The sequence below is a fragment of the Anabas testudineus genome, chromosome 22 (assembly GCF_900324465.2).
Source record: "Anabas testudineus chromosome 22, fAnaTes1.2, whole genome shotgun sequence".
NCBI lineage: Eukaryota > Metazoa > Chordata > Actinopteri > Anabantiformes > Anabantidae > Anabas > Anabas testudineus.
This window is the reverse complement of record NC_046630.1, coordinates 13,088,898-13,114,943: the sequence shown is the minus strand read 5'-3', so window position 1 is coordinate 13,114,943 and position 26,046 is coordinate 13,088,898. Positions and strand designations below refer to the sequence as shown.

Here is a 26,046-nt window from a genome sequence, read left to right as displayed (position 1 = left end):
AAGCCACTTCTATATGGGGAAAAGGAATTGTACAAAAGTAAAAGGAGGTGAAAATTTGTTAGAGTTAGAAATATAGAAATAAGTAGAAATAAGTTATATAGGTATATGTATATTTACAGGACCAGGTCTGTAGAGCACATGTTTTAAATATAGGGGTTTTGTATGTTGAGGATTAAACTGTTAAATTTGCTATAAATCTTAAAAATCAAGAGACCACCTCTTAACATTGGTCTTTATTAGAACATTATTACATATGGTGGCATTGGTATTTCATAGTTTTCTGCATTAATTTGTCATAAAATGTGATCTGAACTTCATCTAAGTCAAGAGTATTAACAAATATAATGTGCCTAAAGTAATAATACGAAATATATACTGATCTTCCACGTCTTTCATGAGAACAACCATAAAAACCTTACAGTGCGAGGGGAATTCACCAGTCTAAAGTTAGACAAACAATTTACAAATGGAGACACTTTGGGACTGTGGCTACTCTACCGAGAAGTGGGCGGTCAGTCAAAATGACCCAAAGAGCCCAATGGACAATCACCAAAAACACCAATGCAAGTCTACAAAAGAAAATGGCTACAGAAAAACAAAATCCACCTTCTGGAGTGGAGTCAGAGCCCAGACCTCAACCCAATAGAGATGCTATGGAACGACTTGAAGAGAGCCACACATAGAGACGTCCAAAGAAAATGACAAAGTTAAAGCAGATCTACAGGAATAATGGGCTAAAATTCCTCTTGAACAATGAGCAAGTGTGATCAACAGCTACAGGAAGTTATTGTTGCCAAGGCAGAGTGAACCAGTAATTAATTCCAAGGGTTCACATACTTTTCCTACTATCACTATGAGGCTTTTATGGTTGTTCTCAATAAAGACATGACAGACCTGAATTTTCTTTTTTTTGTGTCATTATTTTAGATACATATTATACACACACATATATATGTGACACATATATATTTAGTTAATTAGATGAAGATCAGATCACATTTTATGACAAATTAATGCAGAAAACCACAACATTTCAAAAGATTCACATACTTTTTCTTGCCACTATATATTATTTACAGGCTTGCAGCTAACATACACTTATGTCATATAAAATGTTCTTTAACTAATCTCAATGAATACATCCTTTATAAAGTTTTGTCTTTATTAAAAAATGAAAGCCAGCTTCGTTTCTCTCAGACATTCTTTGTTTCTTTATGTTTTCTCTTTCTTACCCTCTCTCTCCCTCTCACATTCATCCTCATACACACATGCTGTACACACATCCAGACAAGCTCACTGAGGCTCTCCTAGTGGTTTGACCACAGGCCACGGCATGTCAGGTAAAGGTGCCTGAGGCTCAGCAGGGATCTGGTGCGGCTGCATGTGTTGGTTGGGCCAAGTTAGGTCCACACCGTTTTTCTTCAGCGCAGCCAAGTGCTTGATGTCCAGTGTGGTGAACGTGGTGAACTGGACCTGGTTCCTCTTACTGGTTGGGGAATGAAGTGGCTCAGTGCGGTGAGGCCTAGCCAGTAAAGTAGCTGCACGGTTTGCCATGGGGTCGACTGCCTTGGTCTGAAACTTCAGCTGCTGGGAGCTGGTCCTGCTGCGCCCCAGTGTGGCTGTTCTTTCAGGCACAGCGGGGGCGCTCACGGTGGGCAAGGTGCTCTCTACGCTGCACTGACCCATGGAGTCTACAGGATGATGGGACTCCACCGGGCGACTAGCATCACAATTCAGTGTGGACACTTGAGCTGGGGCACATGGGGCGGGAGTGCTGTGATTATTGCTCCCCAGCCACACCCAGTCGTGCTTATGATCCTTTTGGTCAGCACTGGGTGCTGGGCCTGCCTGAATGGGAGTCTTGTGGTTCTTGAAACAGAGGTTATACGAAGCACAGTTGAGCAAAAAAGCCAAAATAGCTACACAGGAGACACCCACCAGGGCATACATGCCAATTTCTAAGTCTGACATGGCTCTGAAAGTTCGAATGAGATCACTCTCAATTATTTTTGGACTTTTAGGTTTAGGTGGGTCCTTCTTGGGTGTGACTTCTGCTTTAGGACTGTCTTGGTTGGAGGAGGAATTGGGATTGTCAAGCATGTTTCCGTGGTTTGTTTTCTGCCCTTTGCCTTTACTGACAATACCTGCGGTAGTCACTATAGGTTTGGCAATGCTCAGTGGTGTGTTTAAGCTAGGTGTGCTCCCAGTCGTAGTGGCGGTTGTGGTAATAGCTGTATATGTGGTACCTCGTGTAGCTCTGGGAGTAGTTCCAATCCACACAACATGTGGCTGCGCATATCTTGTAGAGAGTTTGTTGGAGGTGGTTGAGGGGGGCTCTTGCTGGTCAGGTGCTGTGCTACTCAACAACAATTTATCTGTATCTGTGCTGGGATGTCGTGATGTTGCTCCTGATGCACCGCCATTATTATCTTTTTTTCCATCAGTGCCAACTCCACTTCCACCACCACCTCCTCCTCCTCCTGCCACAGCTCTGCCGCTGCTCTGGAAGTTGATCCTGAGGAGCCCCGTGCCCACCGCCAACTTGCTTTTCCTCTTCGATTTCTGGCATTCCTCACAGATCCTTAGCTCCACTCTCACTGGCACCGCCTGCCCTTTACCTTCACCTTGGGCAACCACAAATGTGGACAGCGGGGTGCGACGTACTGTGGCAACCCTCTCATCTTGAGTAGAGGCTGTTAGAGAGTAAATGCTGCGGTCAAACAGCTCCAGCGGAGCGACTGCGCCATCGCTGAACTGAACCCAGCAGCTGACAACCGCTTCCTGTGAGAAGGGAACAAACAAAGAAAAACAGAAAACACTGATCAGAATTTTAAGTGGATGCCATTGAGTTAATTGAGAGCTTGGAAGCCAACCATAGTTTCATTCTGACTTTCATCAAAAACACAGCACACAGACTGTTCATCTCCAGGGAGTTTACAATGACATTTTAATGCAAAGTGACTCTGGAGACTTCTCAGTATTATGGTTTTTGACCAACACATCTTTTGATAAAGTATACCATCCCCATTAAAAGGCTACAAAAGTGGGTTGGCCTATCTGGCTCCAGTTCTAAGCTGTTGTTATCATATTCTGTGATGGTTGCTAATAATATATCTAATGCTGCTGTCTTGAATTATGGAGTGCCTCAAGGGTCTGTGTTTACACTTTGCATCTTTTACTTGTCATTTTAATAAGTCTTTTTATTTTTCAGACGGTGACTGTTTTGCATTTTTATTTCTAAGTCAAATGTGACAAATCTAACAAACTCAATTGCAGTGTCTGGACCTTTATACAACATAAAAATACTAAGAATGTAGGCATCACAAGTGACTCTTCCCTAAATCTTTCTGTTCCCATTAAAAACTTGTCATGTCAGACTTAAAAATTGGCATGTATGCCCTGGCCTGGGTCTCCTGTGTAGCTGTTTTATACCTCAGCTGTGCTTTATACAACCTCTGTTTGAGGAATTACAAGACTTCCACAGGCAATGTTCACTTCAGACCTATTTAATCTTTTGGTTAATGCAGAGACATTAGTCCATGTTTTGTGTCCTCACAACCAGACAACAGTAATTGTCTGTCCATTCTTGATATCTTAAGAGATCAGCTTAAGGGAAACCTGATGTTTGTTGTTTTGTTTTCTCCTCATAAATCATACGGTTTTGTGCTTTTAATTAGAAGCACTTTGTAAAGTTTGTTTTGAAAAGTGCTGTTTAAAAAAAGACTAATTTACTTACTGAGCAATACAGACTTCATACAACATATGTGGCAAATCAATATCCCCCCTGCCTTTGCTGGGAGCTATATTGCCTTTATTGTCAACACTAAATTGCCTATGTTAATCTATTTATGATAACACTCAGTTGGCCATTATTGTACCACAGATTATAGTCCTATGAAGTCACAGTAGGAAAAAAGAATAAAGAGAACATAATAAAGAGGAACAGAATAATACAGCAGCAAGGTTACCATCACATTAAGAGCAGAATTAGCCAATCCAATCACATTAATACACAATGACCTATTTCCTGTTTCTAATGTTAGCCTCTGAGTCGCCACAGACCTAACCTATATTTTGGGTTTGAATACATTATGAATAGCCCTGAGCAAAACATTAACAGCTTGCCATCACAGACACAATTGGCTGGTCATCTGCACTGGCATGGTTCTAATAGTTTGTTATTGACGGGGGCAAAGCAGCCACAGTGACAGTGTACTGTAGGTAAAGTGAGCTGCCATTCCAACAGCTATGGACTGCCTAATTGCTGCCCCCTGCCTGGCTTAAAATGGGCAAGCTGCCATGGCTAAATGTGCGAATGAGCTTTTAAAATGATCATCTGTGCACCCTGTCTGCCGCTTCTACTTCCTCTCTCTCTCGCTCTCACTCTCTCTCTCTCAGCATGGTAGCTGAGGCTGTGAACACAATGAGTTCACATTCTGAGATGCAAAGATGAAAATACAAATATTACCACAACCCTAAGGTCATTGTTGCACAAATGTGCTCAGTTGTGGCAAATGTTATAATTCAGAGCCTCTCTGGCGAAGTCCGCTGTGTTATTGTTGCAAAAAATTATAGATTTTATAGACTTTACAGGGTTTGTTATTAATATTCATTGTTATCATAGCAAGTTTAAAGAGGGATTGCAAGCTGTTTGTGGTGCATGGACTCCTTCTGGTGTCTGTGCAGGCACAACTGAACTTAAATGAACGAAACAGTGTGGTTATTACCTAACATACTGTAAGAGATTCGTCTTTCTGCTTTTGTGCCTGTGGTCACTGACATGTGTCCACCGTTTAATTTCATGTACACCAACATGTTACATTCAGTCTGTCAGTCAACCAACCAAGTTTTTAATGTCCTATAACCAGCTTTCCAAAATACAGGTAGGGAATTTTGACTCTATTCTACCCTATTTAATAAAACTTAAGTTTCCTATTTTAAATAAAATATTTCAAGGGCACTGTCCTTTTATAGCTATGCTGCAGATTTCTTGCCAGACATGTTGGTTGGTTCCCACGAACTGCTGCCAAAAGACAGTATGATGCAAGCAAGCTGTCTGCATGCTGCTCACAGCTTCTCTATAAATTCCTAATAACAAAAGTGCAACATAGGGCATAGAGAGTAGAGTTAGGATCAAATCAGATTAAACTGAATCAATGAATCTATTTACTTCACCTGCATTAAACACTATAGATCAAATTAAGTTGATCAACTACAAAGCTGATCTAACTATGAAATTAGGTTAATCTAACTGAGTGCACAAAAAAAAAGGATAAGTAAGAAATAAGTTTTTGTTTCTAAATGGAAATAATCCCACAATGAGCAAACATCCTTGTTTAACAATAGGCAAACTTCCAATTTGTTGTTATTATTCACTGTTGTTCTTAATGACTAGTCCGTAACGTGCTGTTGAATGACCCTTCACAAGTTAAAGGCTAAAATGAGCAATAATAAAACTAACAGGCGTGAAAACAGACAAGTGCCACCTCAACCGGTTCAGCTGTGTCCCACACTTCTATGGTTTGCATGTAACAATTTTCCACTTGCTTACCTGTCTGAGCTGTGTGATCATCTCCCGTGCGGTTGCTATGGCAACGATGGCCCTGCTGCTCCCTGGGCTGAGTTGCAGGGACAGAGAGAGTCCAGAAACCAACTGCACCCCCAGCTCTGTCACACTCACTTTATCATCCACCACCCTGATGCTCCTCTCAGCCAGGACTGACGATGTCAGAGGGGACAGCACCTGTAACCAAGTACAACCTCATGGAAACCGCAGATGGATTTACAGTATGTGCATGTAGCATGAACTGCAACACGCAAAACCACACCTCAGCACACGTCATGACTCACCTGCACTGTGGTAGTGCCCACAGCCCGTCCCTGCAGCACCACTCCATCCTGCACCCGGGCTACATCAGGGTCTTCTACTCTCACAGAGGGGCGCACAAGATTGGTCACATCTACCTGTCAATGAAAGAGAGAAAAACATTTTTATAGTAATTAGAGATTGTCTAATGAATCAAATTAACACTGAGCATGGTTAATCCAACTAGTAGGTTCTGGCATGTTAGCATGTCAGCTTCAGCGAGGACTGTTAAAATGCTCTTACTTGCCAGTCAGGACCCAGGAAGTATTCAACAGGCTGTGTCCCTGTTAGTGCATCAGGCAGAACCTCAGCATCACCCTGGGCTATGAAGGGTGTTAGCACCCTGAGTGTGGAGTGCTGATACTGGAGCATGCAGCCCCTGCCTTTCCTCATGTCATCCTCTTCCTCACTGTCCCACGTTGACCTACCACACAAAAGTAATCAGACACAATTAAAATGAATGAAATGCCTTAGTTAAGAGTGAGATGACTAATTACTCTCATGCTCATGCTTGTATCCTAAATGTGGCTCTAAAGTCAGCTTATGGTTAGATTATCATAAAGGATGAGCTCAGGGGGAAACAGCCAGACTGGTTCTGTCCAAAGGTTAAGACATCTGCATGTCTGCACCTGCAAACCTCAAAGATTAGAAAGCTGTATCTCATTTGTTTAAGTATGAAAATGTTGAAACGAGGCTCCTCGCTGGAGTTGGCTCCAGCTACCCCTGACCTGAGAAAAAGCGTTTAGGATAATGGATGTCTTCAAGAGAGCGAATCACCATGTTTTCCCAGAATGTCAACATCTGAATTATATGTAATTGCACACATTATACTATGCAATAATTTATAGATATACATAATTATATACCTTTTCAAAAATATTTCTACTCATGATCCAAACTAATGTGGAATTCAATTAGCAAACAATTACACTACAAAATCATGTAGTTAATCTGTGATGTAAACTCCTAAACGTGGTTTGCTGACCAGAAAAGACTCTGAACTGAAGAACTACAGTATACTGAAGACCAGCAGTGTGCTTGTTCCTGCTGTAGAGGCACAACAGAGTGACCTTTTCCTTTTAAATGGACTTAAGTTACATTAACCACAATCCCACGGCTGACTGGTTTTTTGTGGGTGATAGAGGTTAAGCTGTAAACCAACCTCAAACCCCTCAGCAATGATTATATAATTATTATAAACGCAGTCTGCCACATGGTGTACCACAGGTGTGCTGGAGGGTTCATGGATATGCTTTTAGACTGCAGGCAAAAAGCTCCTGTCAAGAGCTACCGTTCAAATAAACATCATTATTATATAGCCTAAGGTCAGAGCTTAACAAGTGATGGAGATGCTGCTGGAATTAAATCAGTGTGACTCAACACCTGAAAGAAACACCTGAACTCTTTCCTAAATCCTTTAGTCCAGCTGGAGGATATGAATCCTGCACGGACTTTTCTACTTGTTGAGAATAAATTAAGACATTTAACTTATAAGTGTTTGTCTCTGATGTGATTTAAATTGTGAGTTTTTGAAATGAAAGCATTTATAGCATCAATAATTTGATCGACTGCATTTTTGTATCATGTTTAATGCAACGGATAGTTTTTTTTTTTTTTATCTACGTCATTTTTGCTGTGGTTACTCAACGTTAGCTTTTAAACCATCACGTCTTTTAGACGGTTGCCAGGCTGCTAAATACGTTATACACAGTCATTATTATTAAAAAACGGTGTTATTTAAACTTGGTTAGTGTTCATTAGTTTGAACAATTAGTAAAATTTGACTCACCATCTGTCACTACTTAACCCAACAAAAAATTACGTGGGTGATAGATTTTAATCAGTTTTGTGAATGAAAATCAAAGTTCAACACAACATGAGACCAACACACCAACACACAGGCATGGCTAAGTTGATCAGACACCACATTTCTGGCCTAGTAACTGAGCCAGATATTGAATGTTTTGGGAAATGAAAGCACTTCAAAGACCTTCAAGAGGTTTTACCCCAGAGAAACCTAACAGTCCCATCAGTCGGCCATGATGATCAGTATCGAGTGAAAAATAATGACTTTACTGTAGGTATTGATTAAAATTCCACTAACCTTTATCTGCAGGGCAGCAGTGTTGTTTCCACGCTGCCCTGCCCACTAATGCTCCAAACATAGATGGGACAGTATGACTGACAGTATATAGAGAGATATTAGAAACACACCTCTTTATATAATACAACCAAATTCCACTAAAGGGCCGTGCACACATACAGCAGGGTTGATTATATGTTTAGTCTAATGATTGGTTGTTACATATAATATATAATTGTATGAGTATATTTAGCTTTGGCTCACTCGTGGCATTATCTCATCAGATTCAGGAGGTTACTTAGAATGGTTTTCATCCACAATGTGCTTTAGACCATCAGCTGTTTTATGCAGAGGAAGGATGGCTACAGAGTCAATAGCTCTATTAGTGCTACTGCCACTATTGTGCAAATCCATATTATAGCAAGAAAAACTAATTAAGACAGTCCATCATTTACTTTAGAAAATGAAGGTCAGTCAGTCTGAAAACTGTCCTTTGGTCTGATGTTTGACCCCAAAGGTTATTCAAACGCTATCTGTTCAAGAAAGAATGTGGAGAAGGGAAGTGACAAGTGACAATCACCCAATCTGAATCCAATTGAGATGGTTTTTGATAAGTTGGACAGACAATTGAAGGAAAAGCAGCCAACAAGTACTCAACACCTCTGGGAACTCCTTCAAGACTGTTGGAAAACCATTCCAGGCAACAACCTCATGAGGATGACTAAACAAAGGCCGAGAGTGTGCAAAGCTGTCGTCAAAGCATGGCTGCTTTGAAGAACCCAAAATATAACACATATTCTGTGTTTGATACCTTTTTGGTTCTGGTTGGTCCTGTTTATAGATAGCTGTGCAAGCATGAAATCACTGTTCATATAATCCATGTGTTTTAAACACATTAAATCAGTAATGTCTAAAGAGATTAGTACTAACTATACCTTGACCAGCCACAGCTGACTTAAACAGTATAACGGCACTATGACTTGTCTCTGGTCTTATTCTTATCAAGCTCACGCAACCTTACCTCCGGTTGCCAGTACTAACAGGGACCCTCCAGCCTTTGATCTGGCTGAGCTCAGGGTCGGCCACCTCAATGAGCAAGGGCACGCGTGGCATCCATACACTCATCTCCAGCTGGGCACTCAGGAAACCATAAGTAAAGCTGAGTATCACTCTGCTCTTTCCTCTTGTCTCATTCCCGCTGACATAAGCATAGTCACAGCGCTCTGACACCTGGACAAGAAAAGAACAGAAGGATTAAAGGAGGATGAAGAGCTGCAGGGTGGTGTCTTGGGTTTGTTCTGTCTAAAACTGACTCTTGATTTTGTGCCTTCTGTCTTCTAACGATGTGGACTCAACTTTACAGTGGAGACTAGCTCAGTAGAAAATAAAGTTTTAGCCACCAATACTGAATGAAACTATGTTTCTGTTCATGTCATGTAAATTCACAACTGAGGTCTCTATGAAATTGTTACAGAATATAAATTAAATCTGCCTTGCGACTGTTTCTGTGGCGCTGTACTGTAGGTGGGAGCACCGCAGCCCCTCCAGTGAAAGCAATGAGGTGAGACACAGCAGTTTGTGTGTGTTTTATTTAAGATTGGAGGCCTATCTCCACCGCCGCCTCACTTATCTTAACAAACCAGTGGCTCCACAGAGGTAATTGGAGAGCGCCAGACTGGAGAATAGAGTGTAGCACAGGAGAGAGGGAGGTGAAACGAGGGATGCAGGAAAGGTGAGGGAGGAAGGTAAGTCAACTTGAACTCCTGTGGAAATGTTGAGAGAGGTCAGTGTCTGCAGACCTTTCCATCCCGCTGACTGGTCAAAACCAAAATTTGTGATGTTGTGTCTACCTCTACCAATATAACTTCACACTGCAGGCTCAGTAGATAGAAGAATAAACTCTATAAACACCCAAATCATGTGTTTTTTTTTAACTTTTTTGCTGAACTAAAAAATAAAAAACTAAATGTAAAGTTATTCTAATGTCTTGCATTTCTTTCTGCTTCCTTATGCACGACTTCACCAGTTTCCTCTCTACTGTTTTACTGACCAGTTTCCACACGACAATACCAGTTGTTTTGCATGTGTTAAACCACTGTGCATACTCAGTGTGCAATAAGAATAATTTAGCTTCAGTGTTCACGACAATGGATAACACAACCAAGTCCTCCATGTGAAACTAACAGATTGCAAAGTGACTGCATATAATGCTACATGGCTGCAGCTCTCCTCCTCCGCTCATCTTCTTAGTGTTTTTCAGCTAATTGTTTAGATTGGATTCTGCAACTGTCTTTGGTAATAATCTTAGTTAGTCTCAAAGTGACAGAGTCAGCAACAAGATGGTGAGCGCAACGGAGCATATGACAGCAAAAGACAGATTTAACGATGAATGATGAACTCACAGTTTGCCAGGTGGCGATCACAACTCCAAATGAATACTAATCCTGCACGATGTCTGTTGGATTTCCCTATTTCCTATAAACATGTTGCATGTTGATAATAAAGTATGTCAGCGTGTTAGCTTGTCAACAAATCATGCTGTAAAGACATCAGACTTGGAACACTTGCTCTTTTCACTCAAATGTACAGTGCAGCTAAATAAAGACTTTCTTTATGTTCATCAAATAACAGTAGCATGGTGTGTAAGGTAAAGTCTGTGATATCAGGTTTTAACTTTATCTGGTTAGTGCTGATGCTTTAATAGGGGTCAATGACTGCAGAAGCATGAAAGACTATTTAGGGAGACAGTAATAACTGGATTAAGCTTCAATTTTAAATTAAAGTTCCTTCTCTTCAGCTCTTTCTCACTCTCCTAAGCTCACACACTTTAACACACTGCCTCACAAGTCAGTGGTTGTGTTATATAATGAAAAATAAATAAATCATTTTCTTATTCTCTGGTACCCTGACTTTCTCTCTGTCTGCTCCTACTGTCCAAGTAATACGGATCCATTACACAAAGGCCAAATCCCTGACTTTGTTTCACAATCCCTGACTGAGTGGTGGGATCATGGGCTCAGCCTCTAATGCCTTGCGGTAGTGGCTTCTTTCATCCAGGATACTCTGACACCCACTCACACAGACTGAGGCTGGACCTGTTGAACAGGATGTCACCGTGACAACACGTCTCGTCACCTGAATGAACTTTTGATGTTTCCACATTTAGTTTACTTGCTATTACAGAAACATTTAGCAAATTCACTTTATATAAAATTTAGGCTTTGCTACAATAAGGGTTTAAAGTTTTGTTTTGATAGGTAAAAAACTTAACTTTAGTGAGGGGTCTTGTTAATATACCGGAGAATAGCATATCAGGCATTAAAGTAAGCAACTGTTTTAAATATACCAATATACATGACTGGTTTACATCCAGGTCAGGCTTGCACACAGGAAAAATGAGCCTTTGGAAACATCATAATCAAACATAATCAAAATTGTTTTCGCAACCAAATGATTTCCCATGCATTTTTCCATATTGCGCAGACATTAAGCAAATTAATTACCACACACTGGAAGTAATCACAGTAATTATTGCAATCCAGATTGATTAAGCCTGTGAATTCCATGGCTTACCTTGAGAACATCCTCCTCTGTAGACCTACAGCTGGTGTAGCTGGTCACATCTGTTACTGAGCCGTCAGCCTCCACAGCCAGAGTTTTCACAGGGACTGATACCATTTTACCTGTCAGCACTGCAGTGTTCAAAATATCAGTGTTCTGTGCAGGGAGAGAGGCAGAAACAGATACGGTGTCACAGGTAGATTCACTGTCATGTGCCATCACAACGACTGATTCGGGTTGTCTGGGGGAAAACTAACTTTTTCCTGCTTATGTGGCATTATGTGAAGTTTAGAGGCTAAGATTAGCCAACATCATAAAATTTGTTCAATTTAAGTTGAAAAAGAGTAATAATATGAGATTAATTCCATTAATGACATCAAGTCTGTCTTGGATGTAAATTTAGTTTTTGATGTGATGTGTTTATTGCTATAGTGCAGATAATATACATTTCTAGAAAATGCTATCTCAAATGTGCTGCTTTATTAGAACGATACATACAAATGAAAGTAGGTTTTTTTGCCACCATACACGAGAAACTAGTTTGAATATGCTGCAGGATTAATACATTATTCTACTGTAACACTATTTTGTATGGGGTTAAGAATGACAGGCAGCGAGTGGGTGTTAGCAAGACTAACAGGGATTAAAACACGCGCAGGCTGATAAACTTGATTCTCACTGATGCAACGCACAAACTGGAAAGATGTGCTAAAAAACTAAAAATAAAACCTCTACAATGATAATTTACAGTCCATCTTCATCTCTTCAACACACATACATCTGGATAAAAATAAGCCCTCCGCTGGATTGTATTGTCCATATATCTGCACTACTACTCACACTACCTAAACCTGATTACATTTCTAATCTTTCAACCCATCACATGTTGTACTATACATCTATACATCTATACGCCAGCTTAACTCTTATACATTATGTAACTTGTCGTCAAGCCTGAAGTAGTTTTATTTTTACACTAACTCCTCCCTTAACGTGGATTTACAACTAGTTTCCAGTTTATAAGAGCTGTGAAAATGTGTTTAATCTATAAAAGGCAGTGGCAATGTGTGTTTGTAATAAAAATCTGGGCGATCTGAATTTTTTATTTTTTTCCTCTTGATGCTCGTCGACTAAAGCATCAGGCAGCGCTCGGCAGATGTTTCCCAAAAGCTTCACATTTTAAAGTGTGTTGGCTTGACAGCTGCTGACCGCAATTCCAAAAGGGCATGCTCCAGTTCAGACAGAGACACAGACCCAACTATAAGCCACTGGATCAGGGGTAGTAGAAAATCAGAAAGCAATATCAGCACTCTGTGGTGCTGCCAGCGCCACACTGAGAGATCTTTTCGTCTGCTGTTTCCGCAAGCTCTGCAATAATCTTCAGCTCAACTCTTTTACTCTATTCAAAATCTTCTTTTGTGAAAGCAGTTCTATATTTACACTTTGTGGTAAGCCATTGTCCATTTAATGAGTCTAAGTGTTAAAACCTTTACTGGATTTTTTTCTCAGAGAGGGAACTGTTATTTTAACATAGGGAGGACACGCAAATGTAATGTCGAAAGGTGATAAAATCAATTTAGTTTCAATAATCACTTTAATAAATGTCCAATTACAAGTGTAATTTAAAGAAAAGGCAAAATCATACGTGAGTACAGTTTCCTGCATCATTTATTTATGTATGTCTAGGGAAGGTGGTGCCTTATATGTGGCTGTAGTAGTAATTTCCTCTTCTGCTATAAATATAATGCTACATCAATTTTACTATAAAAAAAAGTGAAGCCTCAAACTACTTATAAAATAGATCTTTTCACTCCAGCGGTACAGGAAGGAAAAGGTTTTTCCTCGTGTGAATGCTGTAAGTGACTGAGATTAAACATTTGGCTCTCCAATGTTTGTTTGATTCATGTTGACTATTGTAGCATGAAATGGCTTACCCAATCTCCTGTCAAAGACAAATATTGATCTGCCTTGTAATTTCTGCAGGTTGTTCTGAAAATGTAAAGGTTTTTAAGAGAAGTAGCAGCAGTGAATCAGCTTCAGCAAAAAGTAACTTAGCCCATCTGCACAGTGCAGAGTTACAGTAAAACAGCACGACACAGGGATGGACTAGTGCAAAGTACACAGCATCCAATTGTTTTATATGTTTAACAAAGTCAAGTTCACATCCCAGATGGCAGGAAAAATACTGGTGGTCAGTTTCACAAAGGTTTTTCTCATAACCTGTACTTCAAACAAGCCAAATCACCACTCCCCACTACCGCCTGCAGTGCTATTTGACATTCAACGCGCGTTGTTTGTCAATGATATCGTGTGCATGCATCAAAACTAAACGGCGAAACTAAACTGCTGCCCACACGTGCATGTATGATTACTCAGCATGACAATGAAGAGGCAACATCAGAAATCGATATCTGACTTTTTCAAAAGCAAACAGACTAAAAGTGATAAAGCGATGAACGTGCCGCTCACGGCTTCTGTTGGTGCCTCCACTGTGGCCTCAGCTGAGAACCCCAAACTGCTGCTGATGTTGCCATTGTTAAGTGGTTCAAAGACTGTCTGATATTGTGTGCAAGAACTTCAAAGTGGGATCAAGGAGGTTATAAGCGTATGAGAATGGGTATCTGTGTATGTTCATCACACATCACAGTTTTTAAATACTCAGAGATGAGTAATATACTGTGTGTCTATGGTTGTTAAATTGCCCACCAGCCCCTCTTCATGCCTTGTCACCATGGCCCATGGTCCATGTCATAGTACTGTACCGATAGCCCACACAACCACAAGTCATGCAGAAAGAAACAAGCGTACATGTAGTGTACATGTGAGAAGAAGTGAAATGAATTGCAGAGTTGGCATTTTAAATTCATGCAGATACTGTCCTCACCATGACCAGAGGTGCCAGGCCTACATATTCTCTCTGGGTAGTGTAGAGCCGCATTATGCCCACATCTTTGATGCTTCCTGGCAACTCCAGACGCCAGGAGATGGTCTGACTCTCAACCTTCTCTGAAATATCTTTTGGCACAAAATCCAGTTGTAAAACTTCCAGAAGACCCCTGTTTGGAGATAGAATGATGAAAAAGAGTGTGTTCAGACATTATGTACAGCTTGCCTAAGAGTACTAGTAAAAAGCCTGTGATTCTTTAAATCTATTCTGCAAATTTATTTGCTGAGTTTGACCTTTATCTATCACTTTAAACTCATAAAGGGTGCTACTGTGTGTGTACAGTATCGTATGGAAATTAATAGTTCAGGTAGTGAACTAAATGCAATTTTATTCAAGTGTTTATTAGTGTACCACTTCAGTCTCTGCCCACAGAGAGTCTGTGTGTAGATATGAGTTAGCGCCATTTCTAAATTTGTGTAACGTTGAGAATTATTTTGTTCAGCCTACTCATAAATGACTACAGGTGAACCGGGTTAGATAACCACACTTCAGTCCCATCAGTCAACAATCCAGCTGAAATCTGCCATATTTTTTAATAAACTTCTGGGAAATGTCACATTTCACTTGTTTATACAAGATTCGGGATCCAGACATGTTCAGGCTCTCGTGCTCGTTGGAGTAGAAATATAAATATTTGTGAAGAGACGGTGTCTAAGGAAATGAAAGCGATTACTCTAAAATTTGTGTAACCTAAATGCAATAGACAAGGGGTCTCATTTCCATCAGTAGATGGAAGAATAAGGTGAGAGTGTGCAGGGAAGATTAAATGAGCTGGCAGAGGCTTTGGCCAAGTATTTTGGCCGAAGGATTGTCAAAGAAATGGCATGTGAAGTTTTTTGATGCTGGAAAGAGTATGTAGGTATACCTGCCAATAGCAACACATCAAAGGGAAAACAGAGCAGAATGTGACTGGAGCTGTGGCACTTTGAAGTGGAGCAAAACTTTAAATACAACCAAACACTAAACCTCTAAAAGACATTTAATGCAACTCCCAAATGTTGAAACCAGCAGCAACGAGGACGAACACGTGCATATACCAAATCTTGTATACCAGTTATAACAGTTATTTCATGTTCTCAAAAGGTTGAGTTCAATCACGATGTTTTAGTTCACATCATGAAATCTACTCCAGTTAAAATTGATTTCCAGTTTCGGTTCTTCCATCTGTGAGGGTGAGATTCCCCTGATCCCCTGATGTTTATAGTGGGTCAGTGATAGCACATGGAAGCTCACAACCTCCCAAAAAACGGAGACCATAAAGAACATTTCTCAGCGTTGTTCAGCAAAGGTGAAACAGTATATTAACCAGTCGTCCAATGTTAGTAATTATGATCACTCCACTTCAGTTTCCTTAAACAGTCTACCTACAATATTAATTTAAGCAACACATGCTAAGTGTGCTGGACAATTACAAAAAAAAACACAAATGTAATTCTATTTAAATACTGTGTGGAATCAAAGCAAGTCAGTGTCTAATGTGTGTCTTTGTACCTTTAAAGTCTGCCTGAAGTCATGTGTGTCTTGTACTTGAAAGCCAGCAAAATAAACTTGTTCCTCACTGAATCCAATTAAAATGCCCAGTTTATTTCTTCCTGCATTTTCTCAAACAAAGTGGACTCAAAGCGTTTTTAAATAGTGAGACATGAATAACACTAAAAATACTGTGAATGTCACGTGTAAAAGGGAGACAGATGAACACAGAAGGGGTAAACGCCCCTGTTTCCTAGAAATCCTTTAAATCTCTGAACGTATCATCACTTCAAAGCACAGTGGTGTGAGTATGTACAGAGTGCATGTGTGTGTGTGTGTGTGTGTGTGTGTGTGTGTGTGTGTGTGTGTGTGTGTGTGTGTGTGTGTGTGTGTGTGTGTGTGTGTGTGTGTGTGCCTGCCCTGGTGGGAGCTCAATCTAAGGGACATGACTTCCGACAATATCTCTCCTTCCTAATCTCTCTTCTGAACGTGCAAGCGTTTAAGCCTGGATAACGTAGCCGTGATTATGGATGATTACGGTTAAGTGGGTCGGCTGGACAGCGGGTGGTGTGCGCCTGTGTGGGGGCGTGAGGTGGCCGGGCAGAGGTGACTACTGATGTGTGCCACAACATCAGCCAACGCTGGATAAATCAGTTGGTCTGTACCGGGCAAAAACAGGGAAAGAAAAGGGCTGGGAAATGAATTCATTAGTTAATCAGCTAAGTTCAAGAAAGGAAAATAATTAACTTTTTAAAGTAAAATGTTGATAAACTATTTGGATTAAACTGATGCAGTGAGTAGCTTCTTATGTCTTAAACAACCATGTCAGAAGACACAACTTGTGGTGATGAAGAAGAAAACATCTGCGGAGATTGATGAATCTACTAAAACTGGGTTAAGAACCTTCCAAAACAGCACAGAAATCACTATTTCCATTGCTATATTAGTTGTTATGTCCTGTTCTGACTTTAGACATTAATCATATGGCTGTAGAGTTAGTCAGTTCTGCAGTCGGCTCTACAAAAGGCATAGGGATACATGGGATACTGTCTTACCTCCACTGACAAACACAAATATATTACATGAAAAATGTTGCAGCACCACATTCTTTTGCACAGACAAAAAAATAAACGCTGTGCACTTGGCTGCTTACAGTCTGCACACCTGTACAAGGGAATACAGCAACGAATTATTACTTCTCCTCCGGAAAAAGAAATCCTTCATTTTCAATTTCCCTGCTCTGCGAAGCGAATGTAATTTGAGGATATTTTGATATCTGATCACCTTCCTTCATGGCAGCAGTGGGGATTATTGAAATCTCAGAAACTATGATAACAGAATAACTACTTTCTTCTGTGTGTTGAGAAAGTACTTCTGAAAGTGGCTGGTCAAAATACACTAAGCTCATACACAATTCATGTGTGTACTGACCTCTTTGCGGTGATAGCGACCTTCCTCTGGCAGACAACAGAAACAGTGCTGGGGGTCGCTCCTCTGCCGGGTTCCACTACGATATCCCACAGCGCTGAGTCACTGGGACGAGCTGCACTGAATGACAGGCCTGTCTTCACTGCTGCCCTACAGAATTACATGCACATGCATAGTCCAGTTAGCATAACATTTACATATGTTCAAAAGAAGATAGCAAAGGTTTTATTATACAAAACACAGCATCATATAGTGTTGTAATTATCTAAAGTAATGTAATCCAGAGAGGCAGGCGCACATTTCTGTCTATGCTATCACTTGTATGTGTTATATAATGAGGGAAGAAGGTACGAGTGAGGATACTAAGGACAATCTCTCCTGTGCACATTTGCATGTTTTTTGTTTTTTTTTTCTAATTTCAGACGTACATATTTTGTGTGTTTAGCTGTTCATGTTGTGCATAACAAGGTGAATCACTGACAGACCGATGTGTTGCAGGCTGCCAGCAGACTGAGAATTAGCAGGGGTATTTAATTCCCATTAGCCCTCGGGGAGAATAGGGAATCAGTTAATGAGATGTCTGATTCAGACGAACCCATCAGGCGTTCAGGAGAGACTGATTGTCTGTTATAAATAACGTGAATGGATGAAACAATCCCGCAATTTTAACAATCACAAAAGGCTAAATTTTATTTAAGCAGACATCTCTGTGAAACGTTGCTGCATCAAACAGGGTCACTCGACTGTTATTTGAGCAATAGGCTGTGAAGCGATACGAGGTGAAGTGAATCCACATGTAAAATGATTCACCAATCTGCACCCACACAGACACCCCGCTACAGGGTGGGAGCCCCATATGTTTCCACAACAGGCCAATTTCCTCATGGCAGGGATTCAACAAGGTGCTGGAAACCTTTCAGAGGGAAGTGAGCCCATGCTTACTGAAGAGCATCACTCAGCTCTTGTAGATTTGTCAGCAGGATATTCATCGACAGAGCAATCTGAAAAAACTCAGTCAAGCTCAGTGAGGTGCTCTGTTTGCAAACTCTGAACTGGATTGGATTAAAGACACCAACATTTTCCAATGATGATGTGATATGCTACTGTCTAATACATACTGTACTTGTGACAAATGGTAGAAGATGTTTTTTTTTTTTGTGTACATTTGCTGCCCATCAGTGGTTTAGAGTCAACCAATCTGTTATTTTCCAGCAATCTATCTGTGTTTTTGTTCAAACAACCTGTTGTTTTCCCATTTCTGCCTTTAAGCAATCTGTAAATATGTGAAGAACAGTCCATCTGATGGAAATACTCTTGCATGCTCCTGTTTACAGTGCACACACACATCCAGATAAACACTTACAAATACTGATTTGTAATCAAACAGCAACAACCAGACTAATCAATAACAAGTGAGACAAGGTCAAGGTCAGCGTTGTTTGACATATAAAATACAGTATGCAATCATTCAGGAGCTGCTGTTGGTCTGTGAAGCTAGTTGACAACTCCAACAATGCTGGATAAAGTCAGACTTTTGCAGAAATCAATCTCTGGATCAAAACCTTGCCTCAAAGGCAAAAAACCTAAATAACATTTTCATTTTTCAGTTTGATGAATGTTAAAAACAATAAATGCAGCTGTTCTTTTAATTAGATAGATCAAGCAGCCACATTAGAAAACAAATTAAAAGCTTTACTTTAGAGAGAGGGGGTTAAATCGTTGTTATTTCAATCACGGATGTTTCAATTAACGACAACTGTAACGTTTCTAGTTTATTGCACCACCTACAGTACATTCGCTGCTTGGCCATCTCAGTGTTGCAGTGACAGCAGAACCTGGTGACAATCCTTCCCAGGGGTACAAACCACTTCAACCGGCTCCCGTTGAGTGTGAAGGAGCAGTAACTCAAAGCCAGGATCTTCATGGATCACTGACTGTCTCACCCACTAGCAGTCACAAGCCTCCCTGCAGAGAAACCTCATTTTGGCCACTTCTATCCAGGCTCTTTGTCTTTGTCAGTCAGTCACTGAGTTCTTGACCACAGGTGGGGGGGTAGTATGGATATCGACCTGTAAACTGAACCTTTGTTTTACCAAACTTTTTTAAGACAGAGCAAACAGTTCTTTCTGTTAATGGACTGTTGCTCTTTTGTGTTTTTATGATATGCTTTTTGATCATTTCCTGTTAATCCTTCCTAAATATAATGTCATAAAGGGTTTCATAATCAGTTATACTTGTATTCCATGTAATGTCAGTTTTAAAAATAGTAGTTATATCGTTTATATGCTGGCTTGATGCTTAACAGGTGGGTATAATGGAAATGCAAAGCACACACACACGCACACACACACACACGGATGCAGACGGTTAATCCTGGCAAGCAGCCCAGATCATCTCTACCCCAAAGGGTTAACCTCTTGATTCGTTTTCAATCAAGGCCACAGATTATCTGGACTAACCCTGCTGGAGTGGACTCAATCTTGGGCCAAAGAGTGAAGTAGAGCAGGGATTTTTCCCAGGAGGAATCAATCACTTTGCCAAGCTCCTCAGAGCTGGCGTTCACGCGGCCGTTAACACTGGACTCAGTCCCATCTACTTGTCCAATCTTTTTCTAGATGTGGCAGTAGGTCAGAAAAACACAGACTGAAGCGACTGACCTGGAGGAACGTCAGCGGTATGGTCAGTCTGAGTCTGAGTTTGGGGAATTTCAGGTGAGGAGGCAGTAAATCCTTCCGAGTAGTCAAAACAACAGCAGATGTTAAAGGGTCAGCGTCTCCCTACCAAATCTTTTTCATGTAATTTCACCAGTGCTAGCAGAGCTACATTCAGGTCACTGGGTCTGTGTGTTTGTGTGTCTGCAGGCATGTCTGTGTTTGTGGAAGCCTGATATTTGTGAATAGCACTGAGATCGACTGACACACAGCCACAGGTTCACCAGCATGTCAGTTCTCTATGGATTAACATACATACAGGAACTTCACATTTCTCTCCATTTGCCCGCATCCCACCACAGATTACAGCAGGGCTGATGTTTGCTGCATGATATCACTAAATCATGGGATTAGAGAGAAATTCGTCTTACGTTTCAAACCAAACTATTAAGCTGAGCAAAGATTCAAAACATAAACCTCAGTGCGATGGCTTTACACTTTACTGGTCTGAAACATGCTAATAAAACTCCAAACACTCCATTTAGTGATGTGCATCAAAAAGCAGCAAATAGAAACTTGGAGAACAGACTGAACTCTGCGTTTCGGTGCAATAGGGCTGCTTTTATATTAAGTTTACTTTTACCCAAAGGAGTCAGGAAGATGTTAGTTATTTGTTTTCCTGCTCCATTAAATAGATGCATTATTTATGAAGTCAAATACCCAGAGAACTTTGTCGAAATGTTAGTGGGATGTTGAGATATGAAAACCGGTGAATCATTTCCCAATTATTTCTCTGTTTATGGAAGAATGCTCCGCATAACTCCCCCACTAACTGAGAAGTTGAAGCAGATGCGATATAACATGTCAGTAATTTATGAAGCCGGTGAAACTGGCAGACAACACAAGTCATGTCAGCACTCAAGCATTTTACTGCGTGGCCTTGATGGTGAGCCCCATCAGCATTCAGGTGCCTTAAGTAACCATTTAAATGCATGGATACTATCCTTCATGAAGATGCTCAAACATACTGGACATCAGGATGATTCCACTTATTTTCTGTCTCTTTTTCTGCCTCACATGTTTCACTGATAATTAACTTTTATGCGACTCCACCTAAACATTCGTTCACTGCAAACTCAGCAACATAGCTGATTAATTATAATGTTTTAAGCTAAAACTCTCTCTTTATTTAGTTATGAAGGGCCAAGCTGTCACGTTGGCTCTGTTTTAGTGTAAAATGTGCTTATTCCCTGCTGAAAGAGGAGATGTAGAGTTACAAAATAGCTAAATGATTCTAATAAATACTATTCCAATCTGGGAACATCACTAGTGTGCATTCAAAAAAAACCCAGCAAAATGCATGTTAGTAGGTCAAACAGTCAAATGTCAGACATGTACTGCAAAAAACAACTTGTAAGAGCTATACATATGAGATGTTGACTTGAGTTGGATTTGAAACTTGGCTTGAACTTCACTGGTCTGACACTTGACACCTGACAACCTAAAGGATTTGCATTAATGAAGCCCTGGATGAAATGCCATTAAAGGCTCATGTATGGACCTGTAGTTTCTACTATATGATCTAAATGGACATTTAAGGACACTTGGAATGAAAAACATGTAGTGTCAGCACAGAAAACTGGAATCTCAGTAATTAGCATATTATAAACCACTGTGATCTGACTTCTCTTCGAGAACTTAATACATGACTTTGGCTCTGCACTGACCAATTTAAGATTTGACTTGGACTTATCTCAAACTTCCATGGGCTTAACTTGGACTTGGCTGTACTCACATTATCAGGGGTACAAGAAAGAAAAAAAGGCCCATAAAATAGAATAGAAGAACTGAAGATGTTAGGTATTTGATACACTTTGGATCTATAACCTGCAACTGAATTCTGTTAGAGTAGTGTTTCCCACTAAAGGAACAGTTCAAGTTCAATTCCACCCTAATATCTGGGTTCCATCCAGAAGCCATTTACTGTATGTTACTGTGGCTTTGCAAAAAGACAAAGAACACAGAAAGAGCAATACTGGCTACAAGATAACAAAATCAGCACCTCTAAAGCTCACGATTATACATTATACATTTGTTTAATCCATGTTGTCGTTGTGTGATGTATATTAGAAGACACTTCACATAAACGCCCACAGAAAGCAAATAAGCATTCTTCCCAAGATAATGAACAATTTAATTTGTAGAACAAAGAAAAACATTAAGATCTCTCACCTCAGTGTGAAACTTTCCAGGGTAGATGTACTAGCCAGGAAAACATAGAAAGTTGCCACATCTGTGGTCTTCAGAGGCTTTGAAGAGGTCTGGATGACCACGGCACCTCCCAGCCGGAGCCGAAAGAAGGTGGGGTTCCCTGGTGAAGTTCTGAGCAGGCTGACACTTCCTATGCGCCTCATCGGTGTCCCTGATCCCCCAGAGTCTTTTCCCCTTCCTACTCCTACTCGTTGCAGGCTGTCCTGCGGGACACACTGGCCTGTCTGTTCTCTCCGACTCTGGAAGTAGACCTCCACAAGATTCCCTTGAGGTCCCTTAGTTCCTTCTGTTTTTCCCGCTTCGCTGCTAGAGCTTCCTGATCTGCTCACCGAGCTGAACCAGGCAGGTTCTGGCTTCAGCTGTGCCACACAAAACCCACCTGGATACACCAGGCATGACCCACGTACTTCCCTCATCTCCCAGAAGGCATAGGCTGTCACACAGTGAGCTCCGTCCTTGGTTTCAGCATTTTGCCTTTCATTACCTTCTCCAGACTCCATCTTTTCTTGCCCGACAGTGATGTTGTTTTCTGACGGCATGTGGAAGAGGATCTTGACAATAGGAGATGAGGAACAAACCTGGTTGACCAAAATGACCGGCAGGATCCTGTGTCCACTGAAGAGCAGGTCTGAAGCAATTGGGGCATCTACGTTTATGGGCCCGTATGAAGCCTTGACAGCTGGCTGGAGCCTGGTGCTTGGACCAGTGATGACAAAAGTCTGAGTCTGAGCCTTGAGGCTGGAGTTCCCTAACTGCTTGAGACTGCCTTGCCTCAGAAACACATGGTCCACATTGAGGACCTGTAAGTTGACAGTGGGATAAACTGGAGATGGAGTGGACGACCAATCTCCATCAATCTTCTGGCTTTTCACAACTGAGGGGGAGAATTTACAAAGAGAGATTTTATGTCAGCCATCCAATGTGATATTAAGATACAAACAACATTCACTTCCAAAATCACTCGTTTAGTATCTCAAACATGTATTAAAGATTATTGGATGATTAAAGGTTGACAAAGGGGATCAAGACAGGAAATTAGACAAGGTGTTTGTGCTGGACAAATCTGAATCGAGTGAGAGAACTGCGTTGTGCATTGCCTAACAAGAAGAGTATTATGCTGAGCCCATTTTTGCTCACACTGCCTTACAAGACTACTACTGTCTCTAAAGTAAGGAAGATGATTCACCCTTTCCTAAGCAACTCACTGCATTTAACACTTAATAAATGGCACTCACTGCAACTGTAGCTATGGAGAAAAGATCATACCCTGCAGTGTTATTTCTATTGCTCACAATGTAAACAGAAGGTAGCACATAGCATAGCATTACAGGAAATGAACAGGTTGCTGATTTGACGTTCAGTCAAATGACACTCAGCCGCATGGTTACTACTACAAAATGACCATACTTTTATTCTCATTATGTTCCTCATTGTTTTCTCTAGCGGTAAAACATGTGATGTGCTTGTGCAGGCTGGATTACCAGTGGTGTAAATGTCTCAGTCATACCTACCCTTCAACATTTTCCACTCCTCATGTACTATTTCCAAAAATATGCAAGGCAATCAAGCAACTGGCAAATGTAGAGTCTGAGGGGTAAAAAGACTCCCTACTAACTTCCGTGGGTTGACTATTTGTCCCAACAGGAAGCTGTATTTGACAGCTCCCACTTTCTCCTGCCAAAGACACTTGGTAATTTGCCACTCTCCAAGTTAAAATGCTCCAGAATTGATGTTTGGATTTGACTTTCCCTTACTTAAAAAAAAAAAAAAAAAACGTGTTTAAAGACAAACATAAGGGAAACCATTTTCCCAAATGGTTTCAAAGTGATATATCATTCTTTTCTGAATTCCAAACCATATGTCATGAATATATCTATATGTAAATCCATTTATTCCTGAAGGCGATGGAGAAGTTATGAAAAAAGACAAGTGCAAGAGCTGATATTAAAAATATAGTGTTCAGAAAAGCACACAGGAAACTGGCTTGTAGATTCTAGATGCTTCAAGTGGTTTCATATAAAGGGCCTAAGTAGACATTGTCAGGTACACATTATTTCTCCATCATAATCACATCATGTGCTGGAATAAAACATAATGTAATAGTACTTTTTTTCTGATCACTATTGCTGAAGTTTGTCTAGAAACTGGTCTTTAAAGACCCATGAATTGATTTCTTTTACATTTGGAGGACAGGCATTTGGCCAAAGATCATCTAATTAGAATTTGGTGATGATCCAGATCTGAGATTTCCTCTTTAAATGATTAGTGGCTTTTGGCCACAAATAGGAATTACTCATTAAAAATAGTGTGCAGTACTATAATAATCTAGAGGCCTGACTTATAGAGCTCTAAAATTAAATCTAATTAACTAAAAAAAAATGTTAAGTTGAATTTATTACAATCATTTGAATCCAACAAGCATGGGAGGGATGCCTGGATCATTTTAATTTTTATCAATAAACAAAGAGATCCTCTTACCATACCATACACCGCAGATCAAAGCAAATAATGGGATGAAGTTTCTTTTTTGTCACCAATATAACACGCTTAATTTTATTGTTTGTTCCTCTAAGTGTTGAGAGGCAGGACACTGGTCTGTGAGAGAAACATGTCCGAATAAAGTCCTCCCAAAGTTCATTGGTAAAACTGTTATTTCTGAGCTTGAAATGTTTTCTGCTGTACATCACTGACTGTACGATTTATTGATGCTCAAAGTAGTAGTGTAATGATCGTTTAACCTCAGACATGCTCGCTAACTCAACACTCAGCACATCTGTGGCTGGACTGAAATATAACACTGCCGTTCATATTTGTGGATCCCACACAGACAAGATATCAAATGCTAAATGACACATTAAAACACAGCTGCACACAGCTGAGTGCTGCACTTGCAGAAATGCATATGCTATATGATGAAACATGCACGCACAGATATCATGTGCAGATATAAACCCAGGCAATCGCAGAAAGTAGTCTTTTGCATGATATCGTTATCACGCAGAGACAGACAGCTCTACTGTGACTTCATAGCCCCCCAATCCAGGTTATCTTTAAACAAGCAAAGAAACAGCTGTGCAACCTAAGCTTCGGGCTCCTTTAATCCCACAGATGAAGCTTTCCAATGCACACTGGAGAGCATGCTGTCACTTTCATTTAGACAGAGGGACAATGAAATGGACAGGGGGCATGTTAACAACCATAAAACCCTCAAAAATATTAAAACACAATCCTACAACCATAGAAAACCAGTCACCTAAGCACGCCCTGCAGCAAAATAGCTCCACAATCCCAGTGTTGTTCTATTTTGAAGACTGTATCTCTTTCCTAATGATTGGAGTAACTTTAATTTTGTGCTAATGATGGACTAAAGAAAACAGAAACATACAGTATAGGAAACCATCCCAGAATCAGAACTTCAGTTAAAGGAGGAGGCAGAAAGCAATACAGTGTGTGTATTTGTGTGCGTGTGTGTGTGTGTGTGTGTTCAGATCATCACAGTATATAGGCTACAACAGCCTAAATAACTCATTTCATTTTCTTGGAAGTCTCCTTGTAAACACAGCTGAAGCCTTTCAGCAGCATCCAGCCCAGTTATCTTCTTAAGCAAAGGTGTCCGCCTGGACATGCCATGAGTCTGCACCCGGCACAGATGAGACAATTCAATCCAGCGAGAAGCACCCAAACTAAGGCGTAAGACCTCACCTTTGACAGCTGCGAGAAGAGCCAGTGCGACCACTGGGAAGCATGAACGCAGAGGAAAGTTGAGCAT

General features: G+C 40.6%; 1 protein-coding gene across 1 annotated transcript; it reads right to left on the bottom strand.

Annotated features, from left to right (window-relative positions):
- Nucleotides 1–1,293: 1,293 nt before the first annotated feature.
- On the bottom strand, nucleotides 1,294–26,046 carry LOC113148402 (transmembrane protein 132D-like). Its single transcript, XM_026340103.1, has 10 exons — nucleotides 25,980–26,046; nucleotides 22,239–23,151; nucleotides 17,359–17,505; nucleotides 14,395–14,566; nucleotides 11,523–11,666; nucleotides 8,971–9,179; nucleotides 6,110–6,290; nucleotides 5,851–5,964; nucleotides 5,552–5,743; nucleotides 1,294–2,781 (listed from the first exon to the last, which is right to left on the bottom strand). Exons 1-10 carry the CDS (start codon nucleotides 26,044–26,046, stop codon nucleotides 1,294–1,296), a joined length of 3,627 nt encoding a protein of 1,208 aa, XP_026195888.1.